Source organism: Ostrinia furnacalis, unplaced genomic scaffold (assembly GCF_004193835.3).
Source record: "Ostrinia furnacalis isolate ACB-3 unplaced genomic scaffold, ASM419383v2 OfSCF3022, whole genome shotgun sequence".
In the NCBI taxonomy this organism is placed as follows: Eukaryota; Metazoa; Arthropoda; class Insecta; order Lepidoptera; family Crambidae; genus Ostrinia; species Ostrinia furnacalis.
The window spans coordinates 734,716-749,262 of NW_021133261.1; the positions used below are offsets into that span (position 1 = coordinate 734,716).

Here is a 14,547-nt window from a genome sequence, read left to right on the forward strand (position 1 = left end):
GATGAAAATGGAGGTAGAAATCTTGATTTTCACGTAACATTGTTAGAAACGTGGGGAAAACACGTGGGTGGAAGAATATGTGATTTACTAACTGCCCTATCTATTTATTGGGTTTTGCCCGTGGCGGGTTTGCTCGCGTTAAGCTTTGGATTCCCTTATCCTCCGAATTTTGAAAAATCCTTTTGCCTAACAACTACCTCCGACTTGACAGCTGTAAGTTGTAGCAAGTAGTAAATTCCAGTGTAGGAATAGCGTTTAACTTAGTGCCTAAGGTATAGGACGTCACGGGAGGGGTGACATTGAAATAATAATAATTTCACTATTGTCGATTATTTTGCGCTTAAAACGGCCTCTACGTGTTGGATCTGTATCCCCACGCAAGCCTTATAAAGGACCGGGTCACTTTTGACCCGTGAGCTCCAAAGCGTACAAACATAATAATAATAAATAAATATCCATGGACATTTTACACTGCGATTCTAGTCCCAAACTAAACAAAGCTTGTACTATGGGTACTAGACAACGGATATAAACATACTTAAATACTTTTTTTTTGTAAATACATACTATTCTATTATTATACATAGAAAACACCCAGTCCAATGCAAACAAATATGTTCATGCACACAAATGTTTGTACTGTGCGGGAATCGAACCCGCAACCTCCGGAATAGTAGTCCGTTTTGAACCACTACACCAAACGGCCGACAAATTGAAATAATATTACTTATGACGTGACAGAGTATACAAATCTGAAGCAGCCCCCCTACACAAAACGCACTTTTTGATCGAATCGAAAATCGAATCTGTCAAATCTCCATACAAAAAAGGGGCTTTTCGACAACTTTTCGACTGGTTTGCGATTATAATTTGCACTTTGTCTAGATCCACAGATCTGAAGACTCGCTGACGTTTAACGTCAAAGTCTTACCTCAGGCAATGACCGAGTTAACCGAGACCTATAGTACGTGAATCAGGTCCCAAGTAAGAGTTTACTCGAATGTTATTTTAGCAATTGTATTTTTATTAGAACTTTCCGTTCTGTGATCCTGAAAGAAAATGTATTCCAATATTGTCTTTTCTTTCTGTGTTCTTTCTAGAAAAAACATTACCCAACATTTCATTATGGATACAGCGAACTTTTATTTACATTATAAACATAATTATTTGTAGACTTCAGCCACAAAATACAGAGAAGTTTGTGCTTAGTACGTGTAAATAGCCAAAAACAATGTTTTTTTTCTTCCTAGAAACGATTGATGAGACTCAGGATTCTATCATTAAAATAACAAGGTTCTTTTGTTTTGCCTAAAAAGGAAAAAAACGTAAAACAAACGACAATCAGTATCGATGACAAATTCCCGAAAAGTGTAATAAAAATAAAACTAATTTTGCCATAGTAGTTTTATTAGAATCACTTCAGCTCAACCTTTGATGTTAATTTTAGCAAATGTTTTTATCAGTGATTTTGCTTTTAATATTTTTATTGGCTTGAATGAAAGCGTTATTGTTAAGTTATAGTTTTATTAAGTAGGTACAGTTTTCATCACATCAGACTGCTATACAAAATAGCACTTATTAAAATTGCAATAATATTCCTTATAAAATAGTTATCTTTTTGGGCAGTTTCCCCACCCCAGAGTTTGGCGTCGTCCAAATTACAAAGTTTTTTTAATATCTAGTTTCTTAAGAGCTCTACTTGTGCCTAATAACAAAGACAGGTACATAGATAGATATCTTCGTAAGCAGGTCGGTATCAATGTTATACCATCATTTCAACCGGATTCCTTCCATTGTTGAACAAAAACCTCTACCACGGATTTCCACTACGGTTCTACGTTACCAACTCCGGATGCCTCCCGCAAAAATAAAGATTACTAATAAATTCCATGTTATATGTTACAAAAATTGTTAGGCTGGTTACAGCACCTAACTTTGACCGTTACTACGGTGTTTTTTTGTATGAAGTTTGACAGATTTTTGACGTTTGTCAAAGTTAAAGTAAGATGGTGAAACCCAATCTTAGTTTCTGTTAACGTGGGCTATTAAGAGACATGTCAAACGTTCCGAGTTCAGTACGTCCTTAATTTGTTCAACAAAATAATAAGTTACGTTTATTATTCTTTGTTGAATTAAAATTACACTGGATCATCTAATAAACTATAGTTACATGTTTTGTTTGTTCATACGGAAACGTGTAGCACCTGCATGCATGGTTTTGACAGGCTGTCTGCAGGCCACGTTCTATCCGCTCTGTGGTTGGTCTATGGTAGCAATACAAATCTATAGAGCGGCCATATTTATCGGAGGACCGACGAGAGACGGTTCCGAATTAAATATGTCACATACTGGGTGGAAACGATAAGAGATCTTACTCGATTATTTCTAATCATCATCATCATCATCATCATCTCAGCCACAGGACGTCCACTGCTGAACATAGGCCTCCCCCATGAAGCTAAAGATAAAAATGGAGGGCAAAGTTGGAACAAAAACTTGAGTCAAATACCTACTTATATCTATTTAAGCAGTTAATTTCGTTTGAGATTGTTTACAGGAAATAATCATTGTTTTATCACAAGAATTGGTGCAAAATTTTGTAGTGCGTGGTTGCGGTAGTACGTGGTATCCTGGAAGTGACATAAGATTCCACGCGTAAGTGTTTATTTCGTGATTTCCGACATTGGATCATTGTAAACATTTTTCACATTTTTAACAGTAATTTCTTCCTAAAACGTTTTACCAGTAATTACACTTATCATTTTTAATGATACCTATGTCAAGAAATAAAGATTTTACATTGGTTTCATTGAATTTGAGCAATTTTATATTTTTTGTTTATTTAGAAAGAGCGAGTCTGCCCACAGAGAGTGAGATAGTGATACTTAGTTTGTGCTTCAAGTAGGTATTCGGAGTGTGGCCTCAATTTTTATCTGTAGCTTCATGGCCTCCCCCAATGCCGTCCCATGTCACTCGGTTGGTAGCGGCCTGCGTCTAGCGCTTTCCTGCTACCTTTATGATGGCGTCGGCCCACCTTGTGGGTGGACGTCTTATTATTTCTAAACTATACAAGATATCAAAAAACTAGTTACTGATCCTTAAAGTGCTTCATGAGATCTATCAAACGGTATCAATAATAGGTTACAGAATAAACTGGATTTATCTGAAAATTAAATGTTTAGAAATATCTTGTGTAGTCTAGAAATAATCGAGTGAGATCACTTATCGTTTCCACCTACCTAGGCACTATGTCTTGGAAAATTGGACCGCTAGATGAGCTGACGATCTCAGGAAAATGGCTGTTGGATGAATAAAAGTGCTTGTTCATTTATTTGCTAATTTTAATAGTTGAATGATGAGCATGGCGATGATAGAGTTTTAACTTTCTCACCATTGATTTTTTTTAGGTAAGTAGTTACATGATACTGATTTTTCCATAAGACGTATGCTTACGAAATTACACCAATCAAACCACATGTTTATTTTGTTAAATAACATCTCAAAAGTAATTAAATTTTACCCCAGTTTAATTAGAACTAAATTGCTTAATTAATTAAGGGAAGCTCTAACCATTCCTAGCTCATTAGGGTTGCGTAACCGTTAATATTATTGTCGTATCAATAGCCCAGCTTAATGAATGAAGCCCACTACATTGACTACTTAATGGGACTCCTACGCCAATTCTTTCTATACTAAGATCTGCCTGTGATTTTGTCTGTGTGCGGTCTGTGTAACATTTATGTATCTAATGAATAAATGTGAGTTGGAAATTCCTTACTATCCTTGACAATTGGCGGTTTTCCATACACACTTTTCAGCATTGTCATCAGAAGCACAGGATTTCGCTTACACTCACCACCGCGCTGACCTGGCTGGGTAGGGGACAAACTTTTACCCCTTTTAAATTCTAGTTAATATCATCATCATCATCATCATCTCAGCTATAGGACGTCCACTGCTAAACATAGGCCTCTCCCAATGCTTTCCATGTTGCCCGGTTGGTAGCGGCCTGCGTCCAGCGCCTTCCTGTTACCTATACGACGACGTCGTTGGTCCACCTTGTGGGTGGACGTCCCATGCTGCGTTTTCCTCTCTAGTTCATATCTAGGGGTTTCCGTTCTGAATGTCACTTGAAAAAATTAGTCAGCATGTAATTTTATTAGTAAGGAGGTTAGAATATTAATGCTATTAGTCCACGAAAATCGAACTTTATAACATTTTACTAAGCAGCTGCCAACCCTAGCTACTCAAAACACCATAAAAAATCTTATTTTAAAAAGAATCAATGACCACTTTCGCTTAATCAGTTTCCGCTTGGTTGTTGTGTTGAAAATGCTGATAAAATGACTTTTGTACTGAAATACTCAATTTCCACGACTATTTTGTACTTTGTGATATTCAATGGAGATTATTTAAAGGTAAATAATATTTATTTTAGTACTTGCCACCACACAATATTAGCTACTTTTTAAGAGCAGTCTAAACGACAAAAGGGGGCATCTTTTAATTGAGAGATTTTTGGTTATTTTTCAACCCCTTATCCCTCTGTAAAGAGTTTATTAAAATAAACAGATATTTTTTTTACAAAAAACGCAAACTTAATTAAACAAAGAAAACAAAACTTCCTTGCCTTGGTGAGATTTTGCCCCCATAATCTCATATCTCACATAAGATTTTTATTCTTCGTCATTTTAAAATGCAATGGATTTGTGACGCCAAATTAGGCCACTTATTATTGATTTTGATAAATCTAAAATGTTTAAATAATATTATTAGTTATAAAATATTTTAATGTTGTTACAGACAAATTGTCTTGGAATAATAAATTGCTTGATGTTTTCAATAAACCAATTACTTTCCCATTATTCGCCGCCAAAGATTCCGGGAATTTTGGTACTAAAGTATGATAAAAATATACTCAAACAGATATTAGTCCAGTATCCTTATCATAATTTAATTAACTTTCCAATCAAAATTATACGTCTAGTGCTTTAACTCAGCGCCTGAGGTGACCCACGCTGAACTGTCCCACCAAACTCAATGACAGGGGGGCGCTACCATCGTTCAACTATATGGTTTCCAACGTGGCAAAATGGTATTGACGGTGGCGCCCCGCTGTCAATGTCATGGATAGGACAGTTCAGTATTTTGGAACTATAGGTAGGTGTCTGAAAAGTCTCGCTGACATTAATTTGATGTCTCAAAAACACCCTCCTGTGCCGCTGCCATACCTCAGGCATTTACTGAGTTAAGAGCTAGAGTTTTTATTTTAATTATGAGACTGAAAGACGGTGTCATTTGGGTCTTTTTCCAGTGAACGGGCGCTGACTGAAAATAGAACCAGATTTAGTTCTTTTTACCCGACTGCGCCAGAAGGGGGGTTATGTTTTTTGTACTAGTTCTTGTCCTCAAAGGACTAATTAATTCTTTGAAGAGCTTGTGTTACAAAAAGTAGTCCTTTCAAAGGAACTAGGACTTACTCGTAGATACAGTGAATAATCTTACAAGCTTTAGGTAGGTTCGTTCGTTTCAGCCAAATGACGTCCACAGCTGGACAAAGGCCTCCCCCAAGGATTTCCACAAAGACCGGTCCTGCGCCGCTCGCATCCAGGTTCTTCCCGCGACCTTCACCAGATCGTCAGTCCACTTGGAGGCCTGCCCACGCTACGTCTCCCGGCTCGTGGTCGCCACTCGAGAAATTTTCTGTCCCAACGGCCATCATCTCTACGAGCTATGTGCCCCACCACTTGATTTTTAGCAATTCTGCGGGCTATGTCGGTCACTTTGGTTTTCCTGCGGATCTCCTCATTTCTGATTCGATCACGCAGAGAAACTCCGAGCATAGCCTGCACCATCGCCCTTTGGGTGACCTTGAGCTTTAGGTAAATTAATTTAAAAATAGCATTCGGAAAATGCGCCACATTTATTCCTTAAAGGATATGTTTTGGTAGGAAAATGTTATCATAACAGAATGAGTTTGAGGAAATAATGTGTTCCCAGATTTTCTTAAAATAGAATGTTCAAAATTAGATTGTACAGTCGCGGAATGAAAAGGTTCGTCACCTTAGTGTCGGTTTTCGCTTGCACTAGGTACTGTAAGAGTCAAACCTGCCAACATAACAGTGCAAGAAACAGTGCTGCTAACATTTAATAATAAATATGACGTTTGCTAACGAATAAGGTTTTGCTTGTTTATTTTTCTATACCATCAGTGCAATGCAATGATGACATTGACCAATTGAAATAATAATGGCAGGTTGAACTAACAAGAAGGTTTTAGTTTATCCATCATAATAATCTTCTTGACAAGATAAATCGTCAAACGACTTTGATCTGAATAATTTTGAACTTTACTGACGAACAGTTAAAGATTATTTTCTCTAACTCGAGATTATTCTGTAACATAGTTTCAAAAGGTAATATGTGCTCGCGATTCGTAAAACGACGAAAAACTGACGAACCTTTTCATTCCGTGACTGTACCTTTCTATCTCCATGGCACCTTATCGGGAGGGTTGTTAATTATTTTAAAGATTTATAAAATATTAGAGAATTTTGTGTAGGAGTTCATTGATATATTTATGCGGATATTTAAATTGTGTCAAAAGATCAAGCGTTCTGTTTTGATACATTACTGACCAGTGAAAGTATTGCAAAAAGTTTTTTTTACTTTTAGTTTAGGAACGTATTTCCAACGAGTAAAATCTCCAAGAAATATTGCAGAAATTTTAATATCTAAATTAGTCTCACTATAGGCTCAAAGTTGCACAGCGTGCTATGGAGAGGGCTATGCTCGGTGTTTCTTCACGAGATCGAATCAGAAAGGAAGAGATCCGTAAACGAACTAAAGTCGCTGACATAGCCCGACGGATTAGCAAGCTGAAGTGGCAGTGGGCAGGGCACATAGTACGCAGAACTGACGGCCGATGGGGCAGCAAGGTTCTGGAATGGAGGCCGCGTAGGTACCGGAAAACGCAGCGTGGGACGTACACCCACAAGGTGGACCGACGACCTGATAAAGGTAGCAGGAAGGCGCTGGATGCAGGCCGCTACCAACCGTGGGATATGGAGGCCTATGTTCAGCAGTGGACGTCCTGTGGCTGAAATGATGATGATGATGATCTAAATTAAGTGTCCATGGGCTACAATTTTCGGGCTCTAGAAACAAGTCATAAGCTTAAGCTTTTCCACGACAGTTCGCAACTCAATTAACGAACCCATTAGCTCGCCGCGGAATCCTCGTCGGTAAAAAGTTTTCCGCTCTGAGAGCCATAGCACACGATACGTTGCGGCGCCGCACCGCAAAAATTCCGCCGAATCGCGCGACGTGGCGCCGCACCACTCTTGTGCCCGCCACAGATTTTTGCATCTACACTCGCGAGCAAAAGTATGCAATCACTTACATGAAGTTGTTTCCACGCGATTTTGTGTACTATCACAAACATCATCAAACAGTTGATACATGTCTTTTTCCTTACCTACTTCTTCACATCAGCCGGGATATCTTATTAAATACCGGTGTGATTGAAATGAATTTGGTATCAATTTAAAGTTAAAAGTTTAATCTTTAAAATGGTGGCACTTTTATTGTTACTAACAAATTCGTTAGTACACAAGATCGCGTGGAAACAACTTCATGTAAGTGATTCCATACTTTTGCTCGCGAGTATAGATAGAGCTAATTGCGCACTTCGCTGGAATGCGACTCTCCCTCGCACTTATCCGCACATCTCATCGCGTTCGCCCAGTTCCATACCAGAGCGTCGACGTGACGTCACTGCTGCCAGGTACGCTCGAACGGGCTGTTTGTAAGATGACGCAGCAACACCGCTCCGGCGTCGCACCGCCCGCAACGCACCGTGTGATTTGGCTCTGACTTTTAGATTCATTAAACTATGTAAATACTCGTAGTCCAGGAAGAATTAGTTTTAATACTGTTGAACTGACTGAGACAGTTATCCGTATAGTTACGCTAGTAGCAGAAGAAAATCCATTATTGAGAGAGAGGATATGTGGAATCCTACGTCTGAGGTCTAATTGAAAGAAAAATCCCCAAAGATGGGATAGGCGTTATTTTTTCCTGGCTTAGAGCTTTATATTTCAATTAACATTACATTATCTGGGTGGTATTGATCAATATTTCTTGTTTATGCATTCTATCACTATGTGTACAAAAATTTTTAGCAGGTTCCCTAAAGTGGAATAACGAGAAAGAAAAACTAATTCTAAGCTGCTTTCACATCATGATGACTCTTTTTAACTGACTTAAAAGGAGGACTCAATTCGGTTGTTAAAATATTTTTTCTTAATGTTGAAGCACAGGTTGAAGCTAGAATTGAATTCAGTGTTAAAAGTTTATACCTACTGTTTTAGATATTTATCTCCTTTCCACGTTATTACTTTCTAAAAAATAAATGTTTTTGATTTGATTTCATTCCAGGTGGAGGCCAGACCAAAAGAGGTCATACCAGTGCCAGGCTGGTTCAACAGTGTAGAAGGATTCGTTGTGCCGGTATGAAAGTAGAATAAATAAAATATAATTTTTCATTATGCGCAGGACCGGTCATTGTGGAAAACCTTAGGGGAGGCCTTTCTCCAGCAGTGGACGACATTTGGCTGAAACGAAATAGGCCTAACGCTTAACTCGACGCCTGAGGTATGAGCGCGTAACGAGAGGGGTGACATTGACAGATTATGACATGACAGCATATTATGTATGCCTATCATCATCATCATCATCATCTCAGCCATAGGACGTCCACTGCTGAACATAGGCCTCCCCCAATGCTTTCCATGTTATCCGGTTGGTAGCGGCCTGCGTCCAGTGCTTTCCTACCACCTTTATGATGTGGGTTGACATACCACGCTGCGTTTTCCGGTTCGCGGCCTCCACTCCAGAACTTGCTGCCCCATCGGCCGTCAGTTCTGCGTACTATGTGCCCTGCCCATTGCCACTTCAGCTTGCTAATCTTATGCCTATGTCATAGTCAAAGGTCGATATGCAGTCTCTTCGCGGAATGACTGGCTTATCCTAGGTTTGACCAAGGCCTTCAGGCAAACCCCGAAGTGATTTCTGATTTCGGCCTTTGACTAAGTCAAACCTAGAAGTGCCTAAACTGTTCAGTCAAACGTCGAAACTAAAATAATCTGCTTCGGGCTTTGCCTAGTCAATCCTAGAAACGACTGGCAGACTCGGTCAGAAGTAAACAGCAAATAGAAAACCGGCCAAGTGCGAGTCGGATTCGCTTACGAAGGGTTCCGTGCGACTCTGTTCTTGTATGGGAGCCCCCCTTTTAATATTTCTTTTATTTTAATTTTATGATTTATTTTTAAAGTAGATAATATGTGAATATTTCAAGGGTTCACCTGTTTACGTTTTAATTTAAATTCGAGCAAAAAACTGCAAAAAGTTTGCTGTATAGGAGCCTCCCTTAAATATTTATGTATTTTATTGATTGATTTATTTTTAAAGCGAATAAAAAACTAAATCTTTTGAAAATGATTCATGAGATACGAGCCTGGTGACAGACAAAATTTAGCGAAGTCATAGTAATAGGGTCCCGTTTTAACTCTTTATCCTTTAAGCCTTAATAAAGGACCTTCTGTTACCTTCAAATTTAAGGTAACAGAACCCTAAAAATTAGTAATTTCAAGATCGGTCTAGAAACACTGACAAACAACCTCAGTAAATAGTTTTAGTTTTTCGTACCTTCACCTAAAGAACCGACCGTAACGCCTTTGCAATAAATTCGAGATCAGAATAAAGTATAGTTTAGTTTAAAGTCTTAATTGAGGTTTGACTAGTCAAACCCCGATTTCATTAAATTGAGTTTCGACGTTTGCCTAACCAAATTAGTTACTCCTAGGTTTGACTGACATTCTTTAGTCAAAGGCCGAAATGTTTGGGCTTTGACTAAGACTTCTAGTCAGACCTGAGGATTGACTAGTCAAACCTAGGTGTGCCGGAACTTCGAGGTTTGACTATAACATATATATAATGTATGCCTAGAGCCGTGCAAAATACAATGCAATTATTGATTTCTTTTAATGTCATCATCAACATCAGTTCATTAAATTTCCACTGCACAGGCTGACGATCCTATCTAATTTACGATTGGGTCTACATTCTCCATGCTGGCTAGGATTGGGGAGCTCTGTTGGCATTATTTTCTTTCTTAGGTATGGTTCAGACAGTAACGATAATCGCGCGGTTGCTGAGCAGTTCTAGTACATTTGCATCAAACCGTAACCGCACAGTTACCGACTCAGTGCCTCACTAATCAGAACGATTTAGAAACCGTGGTTGTCGCGAGTGTCTGGACCAGTCCTTAGTTACGTTTTATAACATTTAATTTACCATAATTTGTTTTTTTTTTCCAGAATTTAAAAGCATTCCAGGCCAGTCCTATAAATGAGAACCTGGTCAACAGGCATATAGAGACCGATGACTTATTTAACTCTCAGAGAAGAAAATGGAACAAGAAGAGAAGAAAGAAAATTGTGAAGAAGGTTGCAAAGAAGTTTCAAGAAGTTGATGATAATAGAAGGAATAACGAGCGTGGTGTTGTTAAGAAGAAGAAGAGGCACAGATCAAAAGGGCACAGAATGAAGTTTATCAAAAGCGATTTAATAAACAACGATATTAACGATTCGAACGTATCAGAATCAATGGAGAAGCAAAAGAAAAGAAAACCATTCGATATTATTGTTCACATTAAAATGAACGATTAAACGAACAATTGTTTTAATCTTTCTTTTTAATTCTTTCTACTACTACATGATTCCATCTAGTAATCAGAATATCCAAGCAGAGAGTCACATTTTCTTATTAATATCTAGAATACAATGTTAAATAGGCAATGATAATTTACAATCTAATATCCAGATTTTTTTAGAAAAATTGTTCTTAAGTTTGTCACTTTAATCATTGAACATAATATTGAGTTATAGGTATTCATGAGACAGTATTAGCACAGAACAGATAATATAGGTATTAGACGATTTTGAAGCTAAGAGTTCATGGCGTATCTAATGATTATAATAATAATATTATTAGGTAGGTACATGTTACACAAAGAAACTCAAGCAGTGGGAACTAAAATATTATATTTAATTCAATCTTTACAACTAAGGGGATGTCGTTGTAAACTCATTAAGACTTGCTTTCGTGGAATTCAATTTGGAGTATTTCTTCTTCAGTTTCTTATTCTTCCTCTTGTTCAGATGCCTCTTTAACTTCATTTTTAGCCTCTGCATCATCTTTGGCATGTCATTTTGAGTGTCGTTTGATGATTTTGGGTATTTGTTGTTTATTTCTTTAAGTAGGTGCTCCAGGACACTCTCTGTCACTAGCTCCACGTGTCTTGCGTACTGAAATGATACATCAAGTTATTGTCAGTGTATTTACTTGCCAAGGGCTCTTTCAAAACTATTGTTATGGCCTGACTACCCAGGTTTATCCAGCAAAGAGACACCTAGATCATAGATGATAATGGTAGAGATAATTTAACGTACACCTTTAAGTTCCTAATGCCCGTTTTCACCATCAATCCCTAATTTTTAAGTGACCCCTATGGTAACACATAATATTAATTTTGTTATCATAGGGCTCACTTAAAAATTAGGGATTGATGGTGAAAACGGGGATAAGGCACTCATAGATAACGAAGTTGCCTCGTCGTTCTTGACACATTCACGCCCGTATTCACAAACATTACTTTGAGGTCTCACAGTGCGCGTGGACGCACAGGGTGACATACGAACCAATCACAGAGCTCTATTCAACGCTGTGCGTTCGATTTGCTGCTTCACTTAAGCAAGTATCGTTTGTGAATACGGACCTAACAACGCGATCGAGCTAACTGCGCACCTCGCTGGAATTGGACTCACTAGCATACCTCCCCGCTTTCGCCCCGTCCATACCATAGTGTATAGCGTCAATGTGACGTCACGGCTGCCAGATGTGCAGTTAACTCGATCGAATTTTCCACTTTATTTAGCAGCAGATTGGTTATCACACTTTCGCTACGTTTCTGCCTTTCCTCTTCGCTTCGGTAAATTCGGCATAAGCCGTGTCACTTAATTCCTCAATTCAAATCATTGGTAGGAAATTGAACAATTACTCACTCTGTCTTTTTCTGTGTAAACGTTGTCATCGTAATTAAAAAGGTCTTGAAATTGCACAGCCTCAGATTTTTCCGTGTAACTCTGCAATATAACAAATTCATCAGTGCTACACGCTATTTTGATATTTTCATCTAAGTTCAAAATCAATTCAGGAAAATCTTCATTATAAGAGTCTTCGTAGACTACAGAATTTTCATCAACCGATAATTTTGTTCGACTTTTGATGAGTATGAGGAGTCAGCCGATATGATATCGCTGTAATGTGCATAATTTCCTTAAAACTATCAGTCGAAAAAAGTTTGTAGTCTGCAGAGACTCTAAAAAACCGATGTGCTGTATTGTTATACTCTTTCTCACCTCTTTAATGTGCAAATGTTTGGCTTTAACCAAAGCAATACACAAAACGATTGCAAAATTGAAAAAGAAATTCATTTTCCTCGTGCGATCGCTTCGTCGACCCAATTGTTCGCTGCAAGCCCAAAATGGAAAACTAAACGGGGTGGTTTGTTGACATAACAAGATTGTTTTGTCCGCGATAATTTGGTTCCACTGTTAGTGTTTATTGTTAGATTGGATGACGTTTAGCATTTGTGAGTTTAGAGCCGTTAATTGAATGTTTGCACTTGCAAATGAAGCTCGTTGAAGTTTTTGCCTATTTCAAAATACTTACATTCATTATCATCATCATCATCATCTCAGCCATAGGACGTCCACTGCTGATGCTTTCCATGTTGCCCGGTTGGTAGCGGTCTGCGTTCAGCGCCTTCCTGCTACCTTTATTATGTAGTCGGTCCACCTGCGTTTTCCGGTACGCGGCCTCCACTCCAGAACCTTGCTGCCCCATCGGCCGTCAGTTCTTACTATGTGCCCTGCCCGTTGCCACTTCAGCTTGCTAATCCATCGGGCTATGTCAGCGACTTTAGTTCGTTTACGGATTTCCTCATTTCTGATTCGGTCTCGTAAAGAAACACCGAGCATAGCCCTCTCCATAGCACGCTGTGCAACTTTGAGCTTCTGTATAAGGCCTATAGTGAGAGGCCACGTCAAAATACATTACTTGTATCAAATTATTTCTTTTGGATATGATGGAAGGCAAAGTTTTTTTATTCAGTACTTAGGCCCTATCCAGGGCGCTTGTACACGTCCCAAATAACTTGCCCTGCCCCGGGACAATATGGGCTGGTGTTGAGAAGAAGTGGCGGAAGAAACTAAGTCACCTATGTCAGAAAAATTCATGAATTATTGAAAATGAAATAATTTTGGATCTACTGCCTATAAGGGCATTAAATATCTGAATTTAATGTATTATAAATGACCTTATTTATGAAAAAAAGTAGGAAGAAAGAATATAACAATATTGATACAAGGTTTTACTTAGGTACTTTCAGAAACATTATAGTCCAGTCATTTCGTCCGAAAAAAAGGCAAATAAAAGAAAATGAATTTGCGCTTCTAATTTTTTAATATGTTGTAGGGGATACCTAGAAAAGCTTAACTTGAGATTGTCGACCAAGCTTTCCTAGGAGCTTTCGCCGCCATCTTGGAAAACGCTTAAAATTTGTTTTTCGGCAATAACTCGGCTATCCGATGAGATTCGAAAATTTTTGTAGGACACTTTTTGTAGCTTTCTTTGTGCTCTACAATAACGCCCGAACCATTTTTAGCGTATTATTATATTATATTCAAATTTAAAATAAGACGTATACTCGTAAAAGCATTCTTAGCTCTTTGAATTTGTTATTGCAAGAATATCCAAAACACTCGAGGTTAACAATATTATACCTAATCTTTCTAGAAACCCAATTTTTATGAATGATCTCCATTTTATTTATTAAGAAACTATCGGGGCAGAAACTTTGAGTTCAAAAACTTATCCTGTTTCACGACAAGTCTATTATAAATCAAACTGTGCTTTTATAAAGCTTTATTTAGCTTTAAAAATGCAAAGGAATTGTTGAGAGGACTCACCTTTCAGAGCTTTTTATTTGTTTGTTATTTAATAAAGCTCAAGCCAACTTTATTGGACGTTGAAATGAAGGTAAGGATAAATAATAAATCACTTACCTATTTACATTAGGTATTTTTTACTCTTATTTGTCTATTATCATTACCTACTTTATGTTTTTCACGTTGAATGAAGGCAAAGATAAATAAAAAGCCATTAAGTATTTACATAATGTTTTATTGTCTAATTTCGTACCTATGTGACTAAATAATACCTAAGTTATAAAAATAACATTGTTTCATGAATTACAACTGTTTTTTTATTAGGTATACATGTGACTTTATTATGTACTATGAGTATGTACAATGTGACCTGTTTGTTATTGGTGTTATTAGACTAGGGATTTAAAATACATTTCTTACGCAGTAATACCCACTATATTAAATTCGAAGACTTCTTCACAAATGTAATATTTAC

The 14,547-nt window shown here is 37.8% G+C and overlaps 1 protein-coding gene across 1 annotated transcript; it reads right to left on the reverse strand.

Moving 5' to 3' along the window:
• Window positions 1-11,126: 11,126 nt before the first annotated feature.
• Window positions 11,127-12,801, reverse strand: LOC114357092 (uncharacterized). Its single transcript, XM_028310551.1, has 3 exons — window positions 12,796-12,801; window positions 12,126-12,206; window positions 11,127-11,369 (listed from the first exon to the last, which is right to left on the reverse strand). The coding sequence occupies exons 1-3, from the start codon at window positions 12,799-12,801 to the stop codon at window positions 11,127-11,129; spliced, it is 330 nt and encodes a 109-aa protein (XP_028166352.1).
• Window positions 12,802-14,547: the final 1,746 nt, after the last annotated feature.

Coding starts and splice junctions, on each gene's coding strand:
- LOC114357092 (XM_028310551.1), bottom strand. Junction 11,370..12,125: donor TTTACACAGAAAAAGACAGA/GTGAGTAATTGT, acceptor GTATCATTTCAG/TACGCAAGACACGTGGAGCT.